Source organism: Macrobrachium rosenbergii, chromosome 13 (assembly GCF_040412425.1).
Source record: "Macrobrachium rosenbergii isolate ZJJX-2024 chromosome 13, ASM4041242v1, whole genome shotgun sequence".
Classification (NCBI taxonomy): Eukaryota; Metazoa; Arthropoda; class Malacostraca; order Decapoda; family Palaemonidae; genus Macrobrachium; species Macrobrachium rosenbergii.
The window spans coordinates 48,973,317-48,996,046 of record NC_089753.1 but is presented as its reverse complement, the minus strand read 5'-3'; the positions used below and the strand labels follow the sequence as shown (position 1 = coordinate 48,996,046).

Below are 22,730 nucleotides of genomic sequence, written 5' to 3'. Positions count from 1 at the left end.
GATGGTAGCTTGTCTCTGGTGTAAGAATTATTTTTGCTTTTGTTTTTGTACCCATTTAGTGTTTTATAAAGCAATGTTAATTAATTAACAATTAAATGCAAGCTTTAGTCCAGATATTGAAAGTGTAGTTGTATCTAATAACACTGATTAATACAAGATTAACCTCTGGCTCTGGTCTGTACACAGAAAATGGATTTGTCAAAATTCAACTGTGCAATGACAAATTCTTAGTAGTTTTTCATGTATTTTATAAAATACTTGATGTACAGTACATAGTATGAAATATTTGATGTCCATTGATCTCAGTTATTACAGTATTGATTTATTATTTTGTTACTGAATTTTATGTTAGCCTGTCACTGGATACTGAATAGTGATGTCTTTTTCAACAGTGGACAATAGGGAAATACAGTGGTAATTTCACGGGTTTCCAGCAGCATGATTCCCAAGAACTTCTTGCATTTTTATTAGATGGTCTGCACGAAGATCTAAACAGAGTTCACAATAAGCCATACATTGAACTCAAGGACTCTGAAGGGCGACCAGATACTTTGGTTGCACAGGAGGTGAGTATTCGAGTCAAGCTATACAATTGTAATAAACTGTAATAGTTGTACGTGTTGAATTCAACCTACCATAATCCAGTATTGATTGCCTTTGCTTCGTCATTTGAACTGTGAGAATTTTCTCTTCTTGCATTTCAACCAGTGTTAATTGACCAGTGTGTGTATCTGGAAATGAGTTGGTTTGGTTTTTGTTTATCTTGTTGGATGATCTGGTAGGATTTCAGGAAGAAAGGGCACAGAACAAAGAAAACTGGAGAGAACTTTTTCATGTGTAATCTAAAGATGGGTTGTGAACATTCTAAGTTTATTCTTTGCTAAGCTTATGAATTGTGTCATACGTAATTGTAGATACTTGATGCAGTTTTTGTTACGTTTTATATTTATTCAATTGTTGGTTTTTTATCATTAAATTAACTTTCCTCCATGGGTAATAAGATCTGATGTCTTTACAAAGAAAAAGGATATTTGAGCAATTCATGGTTAATCTGTTTAATTATAATAATATCACTTTTATTGTAAATTAATCTTAATACTGTACTTTTGACTCCTTATGGGTCTCATCTGGTGGACAATAATTAGTTAGCCTTGCTTCTGATTTTCATTTGCTCATTAAGTTTCACTGACATCAGTTGTTACTTTTTAAGCCAATTTTTTCTCTGTTAATTATATATTTACTGTCACCTTAACTTGAGTTTATATACTTATATTTAAGATTTTCTTCATAAGTTGTAGGGAAAATATAAATTGTGTATTTGCTATCTGTTAATATGAATGTACTCTAAATACTTAGATTTAAAATTTTCTCCACAAGTTGTAAAAAACTCAAAAGCTGCTTTGCTAATATCTACCTCATTTCAGGCTTGGGAGAATCACATTCTGCGGAACAAATCCATCATTGTAGATCTCTTTCATGGACAGCTGAAGAGTAAAGTTACTTGTAAAGTGTGTGCCAATGAAAGTGTACGGTTTGATCCTTTCACCTACTTAACGCTACAGTTACCCATGGAAAGTTTTGTGTACCTAGAAGTCATAGGTGAGCAGCCATATAATTTGTGGTGTTTTTTTATATAATTTTTATTTTGTTGTGGAAATTTTATGATAATAAAAAGCCACTATCTACCCATTTGGAATGTTTTAATTGTTTTGGAACTTTTTTACAAATACGTTTTGTATAATGCTGTAATGTCATGAGTTGGGATTTCTTTGCTAATCAGAGTATGCTCTTGATGCTAGAGTTGGTTGTATTCTTTGTAGTTGGTGATCCATTTATATTTCAACTTTTAAATACTGCTTGGATTGTTAAGCATTTTATAGATATTTTCCCTCTTATATTTACCAAATTCTTCTAACTCAAGCTTCACTTGTTAAATAAGGATGTTTAACACAAAAGTACTTGGTAATTGTGACTAGTTTTTGTCCTATTCGTGAGGACAAGTTGGCAAATCATAAACTGGCATAAAGACAGCAAATATTTAAAAGATGTTACTGTTTCTAGAATGCATGTGTATTTTGTCATTTCAGTCATCAAACTCGATGGAAGTGTTCCTGTGAAATATGGGCTGAGGTTAAACAGCGAAGGTCGATACCTGGATGTGAAGCAACAGTTATTTGTTCTCACAGGCATACCACCACACCAAATAATGCTCAGTGAACTTTCAAATGCTCAGATAAAGGTGGCTACTCCTTTTTCATTTACCAAAAATGTTACATATACATTTTATATTCTTTTTTGGTGCATTTCATTGAAAATTTCATTTTAAATGCTGTTTAAACTAAAGTTTTATAATGTGTTCATTGTTGTTGATATGTTTGAATATTAAATAAGCCACAAGTTGTAGTACAGATGTTTGATAGGTCTAGAAGATACCATAGGACCTGTTTTTATGAGTTGATTGTAAGAACGGTTGAATTTTGTATACGTAGTCTTTTATTATTTTCTAAGTAGTTATGGATGTATTATTTTTAGATCAGACAAGACTTAATTATGAACTAGGCCATTTTGAAATGTTAACATTTTCATTAGAGCTAAAAGAATATTTTTTCCAGTGTATACATATGGATGAGGGGAGGGTAAGATCCGTGTCCGGCACGGTGCTGTTTGGTTACGAGCTTCCCTCGCCCTCGTCGTCTCACACCAGTGAGGTTCGAGCAGCAAGCCGTAGTGCTAGAGATCGCCATGTCTTCACTCATATTCAGCGTTCTACCCACCACAGCTCTCCTTGCTTAACTGGTGAGATGATGCATTTTGTCACCTCAGACACCACCCTCCTTACGAACATTCAACTTACAAGCATTCAGAGATGCAAACAAACGGGATCGCAAATTAAAATTGTGTTCAGAGCGCTCCCCTTTGCCACCTGTAAGTTCAAATCTTTTTGCACGCCTATTCTGTACATACAGTACTGTATGTACTGTGTATTGTGTTTTAGGATTAAAAAATGTACAGTACTGTATTGATTTGATATCATTCTGTACTTAAATAGACATGAAGAGTGCAGTAACCAGCTTACAAACAGTTCAACGTACAAACGGCCGTCTGGAACGTAACTCGTTTGTAAGTAGGGTGGTGTCTGTATTTTATTAATAAAATCAGATATAAATGCTATGTATGATATAACTAGTATCAGCTTTGTTTTGTTACTTTAGAAAGCATGTGAATAAGTATGTATGTCTGTGTGTATAACATCATACACACTGCAACATCCTGGCCCTAATTGTTTATGATGAAAATTGAAAATTCTGATGACTATGGGTGTTAGGGTTGATTTAAGACATGTCTACCTTTATGGTCTTGTTGAAGGGTACTTGTCATGGGGTGTTTCATTGTTTGTAGTAGTTTCAGTTGAAATACAAGATTCATCTCAGCACCAGAATGGTACTGAAATTAGATTAACCCTTAAACGCCTATTGGACGTATCATACGTCGACTAAAATTGTCTGTTGGGTGCCGAGTGGACGTACGTGCACGCCGACTACAAAAATTTCAACCTTCGGTCAACTTTGACTCAACCGAAATGGTCGAAAAATGCAATTGTAAGCTAAAACTCTTACATTCTAGTAATATTCAATCATGTACCTTCATTTTGCAACAAATTGGAAGTCTCTAGCACAATATTTCGATTTATGGTGAATTTTTTGAAAAAAACTTTTTCTTACGCACGGCGTAATTCAGCCGAAAATTTCATAAATTCTTTCGTCATTTTGTCGTAATTTTTGCACTGTTCTGTATTAGCCGTTACATAAAGTTTTATATATGAAAATGTGTGCAATTTCATGTACAATACAGCAAAATACAACCCATGGTTGTAGCTTTTATCGGTTTGGAAATATTTTCATATAAACCACGATAACTGCCAAAATTTCAACTTTCGGTCAACTTTGACTCGACCGAAATGGTCAAAAAACGCAATTTTAAGCTAAAACTCTTACGATCTAGTAATATTCAATCATTTACCTTCATTTTGCAACCAATTGGAAGTCTCTAGCACAATATTTCGATTTATGGTGAATTTTTTAATAAAACTTTTTCCTTACGTCCGCACCAGAAATTCTTTCGTCACGTTGTCGTAATGTTTGCACTGTTTTAAATTAGTCGTTACATTAAGTTTTATATATGGAAATGTGCGGAATTTCATGTAGAATACAACAGAAAATAACTCATGGTTGTAGCTTCTATCAGTTTTGAAATATTTTCATATAAATCACGATAACTGCCAAAATTTCAAGCTTTGGTCAACTTTAACTCGACCGAAATGGTAAAAACGCAATTATAAGCTAAAACTCTTACATTATAGTAATATTCAATCATGTACCTTCATTTTGCAACAAACTGGAAGTCTCTAGCACAATATTTCGATTTATGGTGAATTTCTGAAAAAAATTTTTCCTTACGCTCTGCGCCGTAACTCGGCCGAACATCTCAGAAATTCTTTCATCATGTTGTAATGTTTGCATCGTTTTACATTAGTCGTTACATAAACTTTTATATATGAAAATGTGCGCAATTTCATTTAGAATACAACAGAAAATAGCTCATGGTTGTAGCTTTTATCAGTTTTGAAATATTTTTACATAAATCACGATAACTGCCAAAATTTCAACCTTCCGTCAACTTTAACTTGACCAAAATGGTAAAAACGCAATTGTAAGCTAAAACTCTTACATTCTAGTAATATTCAATCGTTTAACTTCATTTTGCAATAAATTGGAAGTCTCTAGCACAATATTTCGATTTATGGTGAATTTTTAAAAAAACATTTTCCTTACGTCTGAGCGTAACTCTGCCAACATCTCAGAAATTCTTTTCGTCTCGTTGTCGTAATATTTGCACCACTTTAAATTAGTCGTTACATAAAGGTTTATATATGAAAATGTGTGCAATTTCATGTAGAATACAACAAAAAATAACTCATGGTTGTAGCTTTTATCAGTTTTGAAATGTTTCCATATAAATCACGATAAATAGAAAAAATTCGACTTTCGGTGAACTTTAACTCGACCGAAATGGTCGAAAACTGCAATTGTAAGCTAAAACACTTACAGTCTAGTAATATTCAATCAATTAGCTTCATTTTTCAACAAACGGGAAGTCTCTAGCACAATATTTCGATTTATGGTAAATTTTTAAAAAACATTTTTTACGTCCGCACGCTTAATTCATGCATCATTTTGTGATAATATTTTCTCTGTGTTGCTTTGATCGTTTTAAAATTTGTTATATACCAAAATCATCGCAATTTAGTGTACAATACAACTAAAAAAATTAACTCATTAGCTTTAACCGTTTTGCTTACAAAGCGTGATTTGTATACAATTATATACAAGTTTTTTTTTTTTCTGTCATATATTCCAATATTTATATATGATAATGATATTTTTTCCATTTCTGATGGTTGCATACTAAACTTCAGGCAATGACAAAAAAAGGAGCCAAAATGAACTCTTAATCTTAAAAACTAAGCATGCTGTGATTTTTTAAAAAAACTTTTTTTCCGCTTCAGCGCTAACTCACCGAACGCTGCCGGCATACGGGAGACGTTTTTGTAAATAGGGCTTCGGCGTTAAAGGGTTAACTAGTTGGTAGCACTGAACCTGACGGTAGCACTAACTTGAAGGTTTTAGTCACTTTATAATAAAAATTACATACAGTCTAACCTCTTGAATCCAGGAACCTTGGGACCAGGCCACTGCCGGACCACAGAAAATCCCGAAATATAGAATGCACTCATGAAAAATGAAGCCCCAATGTAAACATAGTCTTGCAAGCTAATTCCACTTACAAATAGCCTAGTTGCTGACTTACCCAATTCCACTTACAAATAGCCTAGTTGCTGACTTACCCTACTACTTGGCTAAGTTCTGACACCACTTTCTTTCATTTTATTGTTCATGTATTTTCACTTTACCACTTTATAACTTCATACTTTATAGTTTTTTTAAAAAACATGCCTTTTCATCAGGGAATTGGGAGGGTTTTGAGGACTCAACACCGACTACCAAACAATAGGTTTTTCCTATGTCAGAACCTGTTTTTCGATAGTGTAGATGCTTGTTTCATCCTCGAGCTTTATAAAGAAATTGACAAGTGACGAAAGGCTTAAGCTCTCAAGCCTCAAGTTTCAAGCCCCATTCTTTATTTTAAATATCCCTCAGGTTTTGGTCACAAAGAACAAGCAACTAAACATGAATTTATGATTTTAGGTTGAAGCTTGATAGTGACTTACCTAAGCATGCTGGGTATGGTTGCAGTATTGTCACACCTTCCCAGCGATAGTCAGCATATCCACCTGTTAGGAAGACCCCTGGTTTTCTGCTGTAGTGCCAATGGGGCACGACTAAGCATACCACCTGCTGATACACAGTGTAGTCTAATTTGTTCAAGCTTGTAGCAGTAATGTTTCAAGAATACTGTCTCTGATTACCACCCTGTACATTCGAAGACTATGAAAGAGACATTTCTGAAGAAGGCCAACGACGTACTTACTCTCCTAATGTCATGCCCTTGTAGAGAGAGTGGTTTATTTGTGCTAGGGTGTAGGAAAATAGGCCCTCTGGGATGTCTGCCATGACATCTAGGCAAACCTTAAGTGCTTGAACCGGGCATAATGTTTTGTCTGCTAAATTGAGTTTTCTTATCAGAATAAGAGATTTCCTTCATAAAGGATTTTCATTCTTGGCCAGGAATGATGGGCCAGGGGACACTAATAATTGATGGTCAGCTGTCTGCGTGATTCATTGTCCCTGTCTAAGAGAGCCCAGTTCACTAATACGAGCCCCTGATGCTAATGCAATCAAGAAGATCGCCTTTTGCAGTGTGTGAGATTTGGTTTTATTGGGTCCATTGAATTGAGGGGTTGATAGAATAGGCGTCTAAGCCTTGTTCAGGGACCAAGTAATTGGAAGCCTTTCGGGAGTGGGTCTTTGTAGTGCAAAGCACCGCATAAGGGAAGTGACAATTTCTATATTAGAGTCAATCTTGAATCCATAAAGCAAGGGTTCCGTTAAAGCTGCCTTGTATGCCATGATTGTTGTAACCGCAAGGCATTTGTCTTCAAAAAGGTATATAAGAAAATTTAACAGCGTTTTCATAGAAATCTAAACTGGGCTCCCTGTATGGATGTAATCTAACCTTATCTTCCATATGGACTGGTATTTTTGGGTGGATGATGTCCATAATTTTTGCACTAGATACCTACCAGTATTGGGTGAGTCATTTTTACAGTAGATATTTAAAAAATCCACACTTGAAGGTCTCAGCTCAGAAAGGAGGATGCGTAGATGACTTTCCCTCCTCCTGTCTGGGATAGAGCAGTGGACGGTAGTGGAATTGATCTGTTTGCCCACTGTTGAAGTAATGGGAACCAGTGCCTGTTTGGCCTATTTGAAGGTCAGAAGTTTGATCAGAACCTTCAAAATCTGGGACAATGAAGGAAAGAGGTATATCGTCCTCCATTTTTCCAGTCTTGTAGGAAGGCATCTCTTGCTGTTGCTCAACTGTCCAAATTGAGACACGATACTGGGAGTTTGTGATTCTTGTATGTGGCAAACAGGTCCACTTCCTATTGTGGAAGCATGTTGGTTATTGTTTGCAAAGAGTGGTTGTCCAACATCCTCTCTGTTGAGGCTGTTGTTTTCCTCGATAAGAAAGTCTGCTATTACGTTGAGAGACCCTGTGAGGTGAATTGCAGACAAGTGCCACTTCCTTGCTTGCTCCATCCGAAGGGTGGCTAGCATTATCACATTGAGAGGAAGTGAATGTGATCCCAACCTCTTGATGCATAATATTGCAGTCATGTTGTCCAGAACCAACAAAGTTTCTCTCTCTTCTGGAGGTTTGAGTTTTTCAAGAGACAAAAAGACAACCATCAACTCCAGGAAACTGATATGACAGTTCCTTAGAGTAGCTGACCACCTCCCTGCCACCTGACAATCCTCCCAGTGTCCTCCCTAACTTGCCAATGAGGCATCTGTTTGTATCATCACTCGTACAGATGGAGGAGTCAGGGTGACCTGTTTCGCCAGAGATTCCTTACAGGTCCAAGGCCGAAGTATTTCCCCAGCTTGTTAATTCTTTTGATGAGGTCGGTCTCGTATCTTTTTTCTTGCATGCAATAGCCAGAATTTGTTCACATTTTTAGTTGCAATCTGAGTATTGGATCTATTACTGATGTGAACAGCAGCAGGCCCATCATACGTTCTAATTGATGTCTGGAAATTCTGGACTGTGCAAGGAACGTTTTGAGGTTTTTCCGTATTCTGTTTTGAGTATTGATGGGGAAAGACAACAGACCATGAAGAGTATCCCATCACAGTCCCAGCCACTGAAAACGTCTGCTGGGCGTGAGACGTGATTTTTTCCAGTTTATTATAAAACCTTTTGACCGGAGTCTGTTGGCCACTGCTCATAAGTTTTTCAAGCACTCTTTTCTTGTAGGCCCCCAGATTAACCAGTTGTCTAGGTAGACTATTAGTTGTATTCCTTCTTGTCAGAGTTCTCGAACAACTACCGTTGCTAATTTTGCAAAAATTCTTGGGGCAATGTTTAGTCCAAAAGGCATGACTTTGAAACTGTACATATCCAGAAACCTAGGAAGGGGTGTAAGGGAATGGCGATCGTGACGTGCCAATATGCATCTTTCAGATCTGTAGAAGTTGTCCAAGTCCCTTTTGGAATGATTGAACGTACTTGGGCAACGGTAATCATCTGAAACTTGGCAAACAATGTGTTTATTCAATGTTGATAGGTTGAGGATCAGGGCCTTCTGCATGTAATCTTCCAAAGAGGGGTCTGGTTTTTGAAAGAACTGCTTTAAAGGAGGAGGCAGATGAGACCATTTCCACCCCAGTCCATTGAAAATAATGCTGTGTCCCCAAAGGGAAGACTTCCATGGCCTGTGGTGTCATCGAAGCTGATCCCCGACCATACAATTCCTATTGGTATCTGCCTCTTCCTCTGCCATTACCCTTGATAGACATTCCAGGTGTTGCTTTTCATTTTCCTTTATAAGAAGCTTTTTGGACCTTGTGAAAAGGATGCCCTTGCTGTTGTTGTTGTTGTTCCTTTTAAGGGAATTGTTCCTTCTGACCACCTACCTGTTTTTGAGGAAAACATTTGAGGGTGACTGAAGGTTTATATGAGTTTTTGATCAAAGCGAGCCTTTTTAGGGTTGGGTAAGGAAAAATTTGGGTTTTTTGTTTCCTGAATTCCCCATTCCCCAGAAGAGCATACTGTACACTGTACAGTTCTGTTGGCAGGCTTGCTCACTAAGTTGAGCCACAACAGACTCCTCAAACAGGTCCTTACAGAAGGAGTTAGAATGTAATAATGCAGTCACATTAGGGAGTGATTTGTTGGAGCCCTCCAATGTTTCCATTCGCGCTTTTATGCGCCATTCTAGAAAGCCATAGAGTGCTTCCCATAGGGTTCTCATAAGACTTTTGGCCACAACACCAAAAATTGTCCTGGAATCTTCTGGAAGCCTTTTGGTGGCAACTTCTAGCAAGGTGATAGAGGTTATAATACTAAGGAGGCGGAGCCTAGCATGAAATTCTGACGAGGCTGTCCCCACTGAGATTCTTCTGTTAGGGTCCCAAACTACTGAGTAGCTATATCTAAAGGGAGCTTTTTCCTTTCAAAAGGGAGTTGAAGCATTTCCTATTCCTTGGTGGAATTTTTCAAAACTGGGATGACTGTAGCAAATGGCTTTAATTCTGCCATAGACTCTCGTTTTCTAGTTACTACTACAAATTTCCGGAAATCTGCCTTCATATGGTTATTTTGAAAGTGGAGGGACAGAAGGCTAGGGCTACTTGGTGAGCAATTAGGGTTTTATTCAGAATGGAAGTAGAGATCCATTTTCCGTGGACTTGGTAAAGGATGTCTTCTATAGCTTTAAATGCTTTAGACTCGTAAGAACCGTTTATTTTAGGGGTTTCTCCATGTCTGGTGAAGGTGGTACCAGGCATCATTCTGTATTAGGGAATGTTGCCCTGTCCTAAACTCTACATGTACAACTTCAGTCATGGTTTTTTCTCTCATTAATTAGATACCGTCGGGAGAGAAAATGCACATTGAGGCGTCTTGCCAAGGATCATCAGTATTATCAGGGGTGAGTATTAGAGCCATTGCATTTTGATCTGAAGTTTTGTAGTCCAAGCTGGCCATTTTGTTGTTACTAGTTGGAATTCTAACGTTAGAGCTGGTTTGGGAAGAATTTGAACCCACTCTCACTTTTCAGTTACAGGATGCAGTACTTTTACACTTTGGGGTGCACATGACTGACTTCATTTGCTTAGTTTCTTGTTCGGAATCATGTATTATGTCCATTATATATTGCCATAGCTATGGCAAGGACATCTTTGATGTTACTCATAATTTCCTTTTGGAATTGATCAAATGCCGCAAACTGTGTGTCCCTTTTGGGGGAACTTGCATAACCTGACTGAGCATCAACAACTGAACTGTAACTGCCTGTTACCCAAGGAGCAGAAGTCCTGGGTGAGTTACTATACCCCACTGAAAATGTAGTCATTTCAGTTGGGGTTAGGTGGATCCTAGTATCACTTTGGGGGAAGGATCCTGTTAATTGAAATTTGTGTTCCTGATCATTCTGGGTTCAGCAATGTCATTTCAGTGGCAGTGTCCACTTCATATTCCTTTGTAAGAATGTTACCCCCATGTGAAGACTCCTCTACTTCCTCTGCGGAGTAAACCTGGGAGGTACAAGGGACTGATGTTACTGGTTTTTGAACCAAACATAGATCTTGTTCTGAGAAAGGGTTAAATATTCGTTGCCAGGGTTTGCCGGAAAGATATAATCTCCCCCTTCTTCACTCCTACGGAACCCTAGGACCCATCAAGACAGTTTAAATTGAGCTGTTTTGTCCGTAAAACTTGCTGCCAGTAGCATACTACAAATTTTGCACATATCTAGCGATCAAGCAAATTTTCCTTGTTTTTTACAAGAACTGTGCTCATGGCAGGTGATATGGGCCATGCCTGCTGTCGAAAAGCGAACCGAGCAATTTGCTACGTAACACTCGAGCTGAGGGTCCTGCATAATGGCGGCCCCTATAGTGATTTATAACAAGTTGTTATTAGAACTTGTTTGATGTTATTAGAAACTAGCTAGTATTAATTGTTTGATGTTATTAGAAACTAGCTAGTATTAATTGTTTTTAATGAGGGACACTTCTGTAGTTCCTCATATAGTTAATATATGCCATCGTACAGGTTAACTTGATTACAAGTGTGTAGTTGTCATACATTTTATTAAATAACTAAACGCTGTAAGGTTTAGGTTAGACTTGACACCCATATATGGCTGTATTCCTTATACACTGTTAGTCCTTTTGTAATGGCTATGTGAAATTTTAATTCTACTTGTCTTGCCATGCAGACTAACTGCTATGAAATAATTTGTTTAACTAACCCAAGCTACTGCTTTATAGGGCTTAGGTTAATGCTTCTAGTATAATTTTAGAGGGTTCTTGCTTAACCTATTCTGGGCCCCTGCCTGTTCTAGGTTTATTTAAAACTTAAGGATATAAACTACACAGAAAAGAACCCTCTTATAATCTAGTTTTCTATTTTATGTGGCCGAGACTACCCTTTTATCTGATATTTGGCCACTGCTGTTGTAGGCTAATAGTAGGATATTCCCTTAAAAAGGGGTTCTTACTTAATCTGGTTAGGCTACTGCCTGCTCTAGGTTTATATCACCTTTAAGGATATAGGCTACATACGAACTCCACTAATATGTAGTCTTACAGATAGGCTATCAAGTCTTAAAGAGTAGGTTATCATTTTATTAAGCCTAGGATACTGTTTATTTCTAACCCTGGGCTATTTGGACTAAACTACCACTTAGGGCAATATTAGGATATATTTCCAAAGTTGTTCCCTCTTAGCCTAGTATAGGATATTGCCTAGTCCAGATTATTTTAGATCACTCTTAATTGTATAGACTATATAAAACAGAAACTTAATAATATGTAATATTATAGTTAAGCTACCATTTTCGTCTAACACAGGTTGTTGTGTATATCTAGTCCTTGGCTGTGTGGTCTACTATATATATACTTACTAATGTGTAACCTTATAGTTAGGCTATCACTTACCTAATCTAGGTTATTGTCTAATCCAAATAATTTAATTCACCTCTAAGGGTATGGGTTTAACCAGTACAGTAGTCGTTACATAAAACACAGCTACCTTAACCCTTAAACGCCGACTGGACGTATCATACATCGACTAAAATTGTCTGTTGGGTGCAGAGTGGACGTGATAAATGCGTCGACTACAAAAAGTTCAACCTTCGGTCAACTTTGACTCGACCGAAATGGTCGAAAAACGCAATTGTAAGCTAAAACTCTTACATTCTAGTATTATTCAATCATTTACCTTAATTTTGCAACAAATTGGAAGTCTCTAGCACAGTATTTCGATTTATGGTGAATTTTGAAAAACTTTTTCCTTACATCCGCTGTAACTCGGCCAAAATTTCAGAAATTCTTTCATCATTTTGTCGTAATGTTTGCACCGTTTATATTAGTCGTTACATAAAGTTTTATATATGGAAATGTGCGCAATTTCATGCAGAATACAACAGAAAATAACTCATGGTTGTAGCTTCTATCAGTTTTGAAATATTTCCATATAAATCATGATAAGTGCCAAAATTTCAAGCTTCGGTCAACTTTAACTCGACCGAAATGGTCGAAAAACGCAATTGTAAGCTAAAACTCTTACATTCTAATAATATTCAATCATGTACATTCATTTTGCAACATACTGGAAGTCTCTAGCACATTATTTCGATTTATGGTGAATTTTTGAAAAAAATTTTTTCCTCTTACGTCATGCTGCTGTGTAACTCGCCGAACATCTCGAAATTCTTTTCGTTACTTTGTCGTAATGTTCGCACCGTTTTATATTAGTCGTTACATAAAGTTTTATATATGAAAATATGCACAATTTCATGTAGAATACAACAGAAAATAACTCATGGTTGTATTTTTTATCAGTTTTGAAAAATTTTCATATAAATCATGATAAGTCCCAAAATTTCAACCTTCGGTCAACTTTAACTCGACTGAAATGATCGAAAAACGCAATTGTAAGCTAAAACTCTTACAACCTAGTAATATTCAATCATGTACCTTCATTTTCCAACAAACTGGAAGTCTCTAGCACAATATTTCGATTTATGGTGAATTTTTGAAAAATACTTTTTCCTTACATTCATGCGTAACTCTGCCGAACATCTCAGAAATTCTTTCGTCACTTTGTTGTAATGTTTGCACCATTTTATATTGGTCGTTACATAAAGTTTTATATATGAAAATGTGCGCAATTTCATGTAGAATACAACAAAAAATAACTCATGGTTGTAGCTTTTTTAGTTTTGAAATATTTTCATATAAATCACGATAAATAGAACAAATTCTACTTTCGGTCAACTTTAACTCGACCAAAATGGTCGAAAACTGCAATTGTAAGCTGAAACACTTACAGTCTAGTAATATTCAATCAATTACCTTCATTTTGCAACAAACAGGAAGTCTCTAGCACAATATTTCGATTTATGGTGAATTTTTTAAAAGAACTTTTTTTTACGTCCGCTCGTTAAATTAATTCATGCATCATTTTGTGATAATATTTTCTGTGTTGCTTTGATTGTTTTACAATTTGTTATATACCAAAATCATTGCAATTTAGTGTACAATACAAAGAAAAAAAAGTAACTTGTTAGCTTTAACCGTTTTGCTCACAGCACTATTTGTATACAATTATATATGAAATTTTTCTTTGCGCTGTCATATATTTCAATATTTATATATGATAATGATATTTTTTTCATTTCTGATGGTTGCATACTAAACTTCAGGCAATGACAAAAAGGAGCCAAAAATGAACTCTTAATCTTAAAAACTAAGAGTGCTGTGATTTTTTGAAAAACTTTTTTCCACTTCAACTCTAACGCCCGCGGCATACGACAGACACTTTTGTAAACAGAGGCTCAGCGTTAGAGGGTTAACCCTGAATGTACGGGCATCATCATATGATGATTTATAACAGGTTTTGAGTATGGATGGGCTAACTCATTTTGAGTATTAACCCTTAAACGCCTATTGGGCGTATCATACGTCGACTAAAATTGTCTGTTGCGTGCCGAGTGGACGCATCGCACGCCGACTACAAAAATTTCAACCTTCGGTCAACTTTGACTCGACCGAAATGGTTGAAAAAACGCAATTGTAAGCTAAAACTCTTACATTCTAGTAATATTCAATCATGTACCTTCATTTTGCAACAAATTGGAAGTCTCTAGCACAATATTTCGATTTATGGTGAATTTTGAAAAAACTTTTTTCTTATGCACGGGCGGTAACTCAGCCGAAAATTTCATAAATTCTTTCGTCATTTTGTCGTAATTTTTGCACTGTTCTATATTAGCCGTTACATAAAGTTTTATATATGAAAATGTGCGCAATTTGTTGTACAATACAGCAAAATACAACCCATGGTTGTAGCTTTTATCAGTTTGGAAATATTTTCATATAAAACCACGATAACTGCCAAAATTTCAACCTTCGGTCAACTTTGACTCGACCGAAATGGTCAAAAAACGCAATTTTAAGCTAAAACTCTTACGTCCTAGTAATATTCAATCATTTACCTTCATTTTGCAACCAATTGGAAGTCTCTAGCACAATATTTCGATTTATGGTGAATTTTTGAAAAAAACTTTTTCCTTACGTCCGCGCCAGAAATTCTTTCGTCACGTTGTCGTAATGTTTGCACTGTTTTATATTAGTCGTTACATAAAGTTTTATATATGGAAATGTGCGGAATTTCATGTAGAATACAACAGAAAATAACTCATGGTTGTAGCTTTTATCAGTTTTGAAATATTTTCATATAAATCACGATAACTGCCAAAATTTCAAGCTTTGGTCAACTTTAACTCGACCGAAATGGTAAAAAAACGCAATTATAAGCTAAAACTCTTACATTCTAGTAATATTCAATCATGTACCTTCATTTTGCAACAAACTGGAAGTCTCTAGCACAATATTTCGATTTATGGTGAATTTCTGAAAAAAAAACTTTTCCTTTTGTCTGCATAAACAAACTCGGCCAACATCTCAGAAATTCTTTCGTCATGTTGTCGTAATGTTTGCATCGTTTTACATTAGTCGTTACATAAACTTTTTATATATGAAAATGTGTGCAATTTCATGTAGAATACAACAGAAAATAGCTCATGGTTGTAGCTTTTATCAGTTTTGAAATATTTTTACATAAATCACGATAACTGCCAAAATTTCAACCTTTGGTCAACTTTAACTCGACCGTAATAGTAAAAAATCGCAATTGTAAGCTAAAACTCATACATTCTAGTAATATTCAATCGTTTAACTTCATTTTGCAATAAATTGGAAGTCTCTAGCACAATATTTCGATTTATGGTGAATTTTAAAAAAACATTTTCCTTACGCCTGAGCGTAACTCGGCCGAACATCTCAGAAATTCTTTTGTCTCGTTGTCGTAATATTTGCACCACTTTAAATTAGTCGTTACATAAATTTTTATATATGAAAATGTGCGCAATTTCATGTACAATACAACAAAAAATAACTGATGGTTGTAGCTTTTATCAGTTTGGAAATATTTTCATATAAATCACGATAAATAGAAAAAATTCTACTTTTGGTCAACTTTAACTCGACCGAAATGGTCGAAAACTGCAATTGTAAGCTCAAACACTTACAGTCTAGTAATATTCAATCAATTAGCTTCATTTTTCAACAAATGGGAAGTCTCTAGCACAATATTTCGATTTATGGTGAATTTTTAAAAAAACATTTTTTTACGTCCGTGCGTTACGAATTTATGCATCATTTTGTGATAATATTTTCTCTGTGTTGCTTTGATTGTTTTAAAATTTGTTATATACCAAAATCATCGCAATTTAGTGTACAATACAACTAAAAAAAATTAACTCATTAGCTTTAACCGTTTTGCTTACAGCGCGATTTGTATACAATTATATACGAGTTTTTTTTTTTCGCTGTCATATATTCCAATATTTATATATGATAATGATATTTTTTTCATTTCTGATGGTTGCATACTAAACTTCAGGCAATGACAAAAAAATGAGCCAAAAATGAACTCTTAATCTTAAAAACTAAGCATTCTGTGATTTTTTGAAAAAACTTTTTCCGCTTCAGCGCTAACTCACCGAACGCTGCCGGCATACGGGAAACGTTTTTGTATATAGGGCTTCGGCATTAAAGGGTTAATATGTGCCATACGAATTGGATGAATTTAGCGGGAAAGATATTCATAGCACTTCAATGGTACATAAATGATTTAAGGCAACGTAGTAGCTCAGCACAGGGCAGAGGGGGGTCAGTAAGCCTTGAGACTTGATGGGGGAAGGTATTGCCCCTCTCTATCCCATGACATATTTTTATTTATTTGCTCATAAATATACCCATGGATTGCTGTTGGTTTTAGTTCTTATTTTGTATGGTAGTATGTCAGCTATAATTGTAATTTTGCAAAGAAATATTAGAAAAACATGTATACCTCCTAAAAAGTTACTGGCTCTCCCCATCTCAGTAAATCTCGTAAATATTTTACAACAGATATACTCAGAATTCGTTACTGATTTTAGTTCTTATTTGTTATGATATTGTGTGAGCTTTAATTTTAATTTTACAAAATAAAATAAAGTAAATTATTAGAAAAAACTTGGAAAACTTGGTAAAATTAGCATATTTTTACGAGTGTTGTGTAACAGAGGGCTCACACAGGATTGTAAAAAACTTTTAGAATTTTTTTTCTTACACCATGTGCATTTGGATATCTTCCTTTTTCCATTGATGTGTTGTTTTCTTAAACTGGCCAACCTTAAAGTTTGCCCGGTCTAGGGGTGTGTTTAATATGTATTCAGCCCATCCCTTAAGGGTTAATATGTAGCCTTAAAGCTAGGCTACCATCTCATCTAGCGCAGATTACTATTTCATGTAGTCCTCAATAATGGGATGTTTCATAAAAGGTTATCACTTAACCTAATATAAAGTACTGCCTAGTCCTGGATTATTCAGATCATGCTTAAGTGTACAGGCAGTCCTGGGTTTTAGGGTGGGGGGGGTTTCCATTCTGACGGTGTGATAACCGAAAATCGGCAATTTGGGGCTTATCGGCACCGAAAATTGCTGATTTTCAGTTATTGGCGCCGAAAATTGCTGATTTTCGGTTATCGGCACCCCTGTTAGGTATGTATCGGTGCCAATACCCAATTATCGGCGCCGATAAGCAGAAATTAGTGATTTTAAGTGCTGAAATTGCTGAGTTTCATCGCTAGACAAGCCCCGTAAAACCGGATCACCAATAACCAAGCCCACCGATAACTGGGGACTGCCTGTGCTGGCTATATAAAAGGGAAAAATTTACAGCCTGTTATTATCTAATAATCCTAGGGTCCCTAGTGTAAAGTAGGCTGCTGCCTATGCCCATAGCAGAGAATGTCTTAAAAGGTTCTTAATTACCTTAATTTAGGTTACTACCTAATCTAGGTTATTTAGTTCATACTTAATGATATGTAATCCTAGGTTATAGACTACAGACAACATCCACTATTAATCTAGTCTAAATTATTCCCACTGAATCTGATGTAGGCTATAGACATTGTTAACTGAAAGGATTTATCTACATATATTAATGATAAATTGTGGAACATTTCTTTTACTTAAAATGTCCGAATAGAGTGGCAAATTCTTCAAAACAATTTGCACTTTTAACAATTAGCGATCAGTGATTGTAAGTAAGAGCTGACCATGTGCTCGCAAGAATCACTGGTTTCCGACTTTCACACACAAATTAATTGCCCATTCAACAGTTTAACACTAAAATTTTAACTGGAAGTTAAAAATAAGCACTTAACTCTTGATTTTAGATGTTTCCATGATCCTTGCTAGTGAAAACTGAGAATCAAAAAGCTGAAATACAGAGTGCTGACTTTCAGTGAACTTTCTTCTGACTTGACTAGGAGAGTAGTGGTTCCCTGGTCTTGTGCAGATCAGCTTGTAGACAATATGGTGGACGCACATGCGCAATAGTCACTTCTTCTTCTTGCAAGTTTTGACATTGGAAAACTGGGTCAGCTTTGCTGAAGATGAGAGAAAATGCCCTCTTATCTTTTAATCCATTACATACCCCAACACGTGTTGTAGTTTTTATCATTACGACTCAATACCTGGCTACAAGACCAGCTAAAAGAGAATTCTGGTCACCATGGAGCTCTGGAAGACCATGGAAGGGTAACTCCTTGAGGACGAAGTGACTACACTATCAAAATAATGTACTTTATTTAACACATTTAGCCTACATTTTTAGCCTAAATTCCTGAGTTAGCCTAACCATAAGTCAACCAATTTACTTTTCTCAGAATCTGCAGAATATTATCAGTGATGACTTTTCATCTCCTAAATTTACTATCTTCATAAATATTGCTATTAGTTTCTTCATCATTTATTTTGATTGTAGAGGGTAATGAAATGACAAAAAAAATTAATTTTGGTGATCACTCTGCATTTGACACTTCGCCGTCAAAAAGTAAGCAAAGCACGCACCCTCTATTGAGGAAAATGAACACAACATTTGCTAACGGGAGGGGAAGGATAGAAATATTTTCTAGCAAGATTTATGCTTGCACTTCTCACCTCTAGCATCATATGATCTCATGGGTGGCATAACGAATGGGTAAATATACAGCTATATAAAAGAAATTATCAAAACCATATCATCTATGTCTCAAGCACTCTTTAAGAGTAAGGAATTCATGTGATGCCAAATGCCTCATTGTTTTGGTTAAAAGGTTTGGCTTGGCAGAGCCTTCTCAAATGGAATCTTTAAAAAAATATATTTATTCATTTAAAGTTAATATTGAAAACATATTTGACTTCATACATTTTCATTACTAACAATTATTTTCATAAAAAAAAGAGATGTGGATAATTTTTGCTGTCAGGAAGTTGTAAACAAAATGTGGCGCCACCCTCATGGCAGCTCAACAAACCAATGGCGGCTGGTTCAAAATTGACCCGAACCATCGGAGTTCCCAGACCACAGAATGCCAGTTTTGAGGTTCGACTGTAGTAATTTTCTTTGACTTCAGGTAATTTTTCTCACATTTGGACTGTGCGGACTTCCAGTGGTGCAGCAGTTACTGCGTGTTACTAATTTTACTGTATCCTCAAACCTATTCAAATATTGAAATGGTGCTTACCATGAAAGAATGACACTGACTAATGAGTAACCGTTATCAGTGTTAGTTTTTTGTAAAAGGAAACTATTGAGATAACTTTGTTTGTTTGTCCACCCTCAGATCTTAAAAAACTACTGAGGCTAGAGGGCTGCAAATTGGTATGTTGATTATCCACTCTCCAATCATCAGACACGAAATTTTTAGCCCTCTAGCCATAGTAGATTTTATTTTATTTAAGGTTAAGGTTAGCCATGGATCGTGTGTCTGGCACCGCTGAACTGTCCAGTTCCAGAGGCATCGCTGACGAACTTTTACTTGACTGCATCTGGGGAGCAACTGAGCGCTGCCTGGTCATAGCTGAGAGTTTCATACTGCAGCACATCGAGAGACTTGTAAAGTTGTCAGTTGTGGACAGTTACAAGAAGATCATGACACTGTGGCTTTATACGCTACAGAAAACTCAATTGCGCTGAAGAAACTTTGGCACATTTTTCTACTTGTTTCCATTGATATCAACTGATACTTAACTAATACACATATGAATGCAGAGATATTAACAATGATGATTATCCAGGAGTAACTCACACAGGTGTTGTGTGCTTATATGAATAAGGTGCCCTGAAGTTCTTGTTCAGCAAGCCTCATGTTTGCTGTTATGACTGTATTGCTGTTAGAGCTATACCAGTCCCTATTGAGAACAACAACTCTAGCTCTAATCGCCTTTTTCTGAAAGGTACACTGATCAGGTGCCAGATTTAAGTTGAAAAACCTGTATACTGAACATGAGGAATGATAAGTTATTTTAAGAACACTGAGACATTTTCCTTTTTTCTTTTTGTAAACAGAAGGAATTAGCAGTCCCACCAAGAGTACCGGTACAAATGAGAGTCATATTTCGGGGCCAGGCTTCGGTGTCTTCAGCAGCAAGTCAAGTTTAGTATCTAGTCAAATTCAGTCACAGCAGGTTAGTGAATTTGTGAGTTTTTATGTTAACATGTTCTTTGAGTGTGCAAGTGGCCTGGAAATCAGTTAGCTGCTATTATCAAGTCAGTTTTACTTTTTTAACTCTTAGCATCCAGAGATCAGTGCATAAATCCATAATCAGTCTATGTATATGCAGGTAGTTTTTTCCACTAAAAATAGAAGTAAAAGAAGGTAAGAAGTCTGTCATGTACAGATATAGAAATAATACTTTATTATTATTATTATTATTATTATTAATTATTATTATTATTATTAATTAGTTTAACCAGACCACAGAGCTGGCCTGAAGGATTTTCTTTATTAAAAGTTTGGAATATATTTATAAAATTATAGCCTCTAAAAAATCTTATAATTAAGGTAATTGAAAATGATCTGACAATATTTTTCTAACCAATTTATTTCCAAAACTTGACATTTGTTGTTATTATAGTCTGGACACTTACACAGAAAATATGTTTTAACTATTAGTGTTACAAAACATTGAGCACTTTTTTCACCTCTCTCTCTCTCTCTCTCTCTCTCTCTCCTTATATTGTAGGAATCATCTGTAAGTATTCCCATCCAGTGGAAAGACAGTAGTAGCAGTATATCGTCAAACACCTCTGGACCTGCTTCTTCCACCTCTTCATCGATTCAGCATGACAACGATCTCTTAAATACTCAAAAAGGATTTATTATTGCCTTCCACAGAAAAATGGTGAGTTTTATATTTATCAGGAGAAAATATATGTGTTAAGGAGAGTGGACTTTGAAGTTGTTTTAAATTTTGTTCCCAAAATCTAATTTTTATTGAGCTGTCTCTCAACGTAAGAGCTGTATGTGTGCAAAAAATAAACACAGAATATCCCCAGAATCTTTTTGGGAAACATTAAATTAACAACAGTAATAAATTCTAGTTTAATGATTTCTTCTTTACAGTTCAGCAGAGAAAGGGGTAATTTAAACATTACATAACATTAATTTAAACATTACATTACACAGTTTAAACATTCTATAAATCACGATGCCCAACAGCATATATAAACTTAATATTACTTGAATTCATACACCCTCAACAGAGGTGTACTACATTAATTACTATTTCTTTTTTTATGCATATACAGTTAACCCCCCATATTCATGGGGATGCGTACTCCCCCCCCTGCGAATAGCTAGAACCTGCAAATACTTAGAACCCTTCTAAAAACACTTAGAACTGCCTATTTTGATAGTTCAAACATACACAAAACAAACTGAAAATGCTTACACAGGTGTTATCCTACTTAGGATGGGGTTAGGTTCCAAAAAAAAACACCGTTTGTTGGAAAAAACGCAAGAAATACCAAAACGTATCTCGAACATAGCCTAGCCTACATTAGGGTATTCATACCATGTATACATATGTGGTAGCCTAACCTACAGTATAAAGTATACTCTGTACAAACAGCTAATTCTGGAGGTTCATGCAAAGTGACTTATGATAATTCAATACAGTACAAAGAGAAATTGAATAACAAACAAGAATTAGCTTAGCCTACACTACGGTATATTGTATACATACATATATGGTAGCTTAGCCTAAATTATACTGTACTCTATATTCACATATCGTATTATGCATAACGAATATGCATTTTTTCCATGGATCTTTTAAAATGTTATGCCTTCATTCACTGTATACAATAATATTGTATATATTCTTATATTGTTTTTGTATTGTATTATAAATTGCAATCATAGCAATCAATGTTTTGGTTTGGAAATCATTTATACAGTTTTATTTTGCTGTATTTAATTCAGTTCAGAGCGTTTTTCTTGCTTGTAGTTAGCGTAAATGAATCTGTAGATACTTTATTTATATGGAGCAAGGTTATTTTTCTGATATGAAGTGTTTTTAAGTGGAAATATGACTAAAATACGTCTTGTTCTGAAATTAATTTATCTATTATTTTCATTAATAGATGACGATGGCCATTTGTGGGCGTTTGTTTTGTGTAAAAAAAAATTCAAGATTCTGTTCGCTATTTTCACTCGATTTTATCATAATACAAGCTCTATGTATTTGTCATTTATCAGCGTAAAAATAGCAATAATGTGTTCTTTCCTGCCCAGTATTTTTTATTAAAATACTTTCTCTCCAATTTTAATTTCGATCAAGTTTCATCCATGTTGCTGATGCTCGATAATTTACATTATAGTCATTAGTAGCTTGAACATTGTTTTCAGAGCTTCAGCTACAACTTGCAGCTTAAATTTAGCAGTGTATTTCCTTGATGATCTTTTATCCGTAGCGAATAAGGGTATAATGTAAAAATATATCAGTCCTATTCTACTTAACTTCATTTGTGCCATAACGTACGGTAATTGTTTATTACTGTACAATGGTTAAAATACCAGGTAAGCGACTGTTTTTATCCGA

The 22,730-nt window shown here is 35.5% G+C and overlaps 1 protein-coding gene across 4 annotated transcripts in view; it reads left to right on the top strand.

Annotated features, from left to right (window-relative positions):
- The window catches only part of Usp32 (Ubiquitin specific protease 32), a 186,135-nt gene that overhangs the window by 121,953 nt on the left and 41,452 nt on the right, over positions 1 to 22,730 (top strand). For all 4 annotated transcript variants that reach the window (XM_067115460.1, XM_067115461.1, XM_067115459.1 and 1 more), the window contains 6 exons: positions 393 to 566; positions 1,425 to 1,599; positions 2,088 to 2,239; positions 2,613 to 2,796; positions 20,194 to 20,312; positions 20,871 to 21,029. In XM_067115460.1, coding sequence (XP_066971561.1) covers positions 393 to 566; positions 1,425 to 1,599; positions 2,088 to 2,239; positions 2,613 to 2,796; positions 20,194 to 20,312; positions 20,871 to 21,029 — 963 coding nt within the window. The remainder of the gene's footprint in view (positions 1 to 392; positions 567 to 1,424; positions 1,600 to 2,087; positions 2,240 to 2,612; positions 2,797 to 20,193; positions 20,313 to 20,870; positions 21,030 to 22,730) is intronic.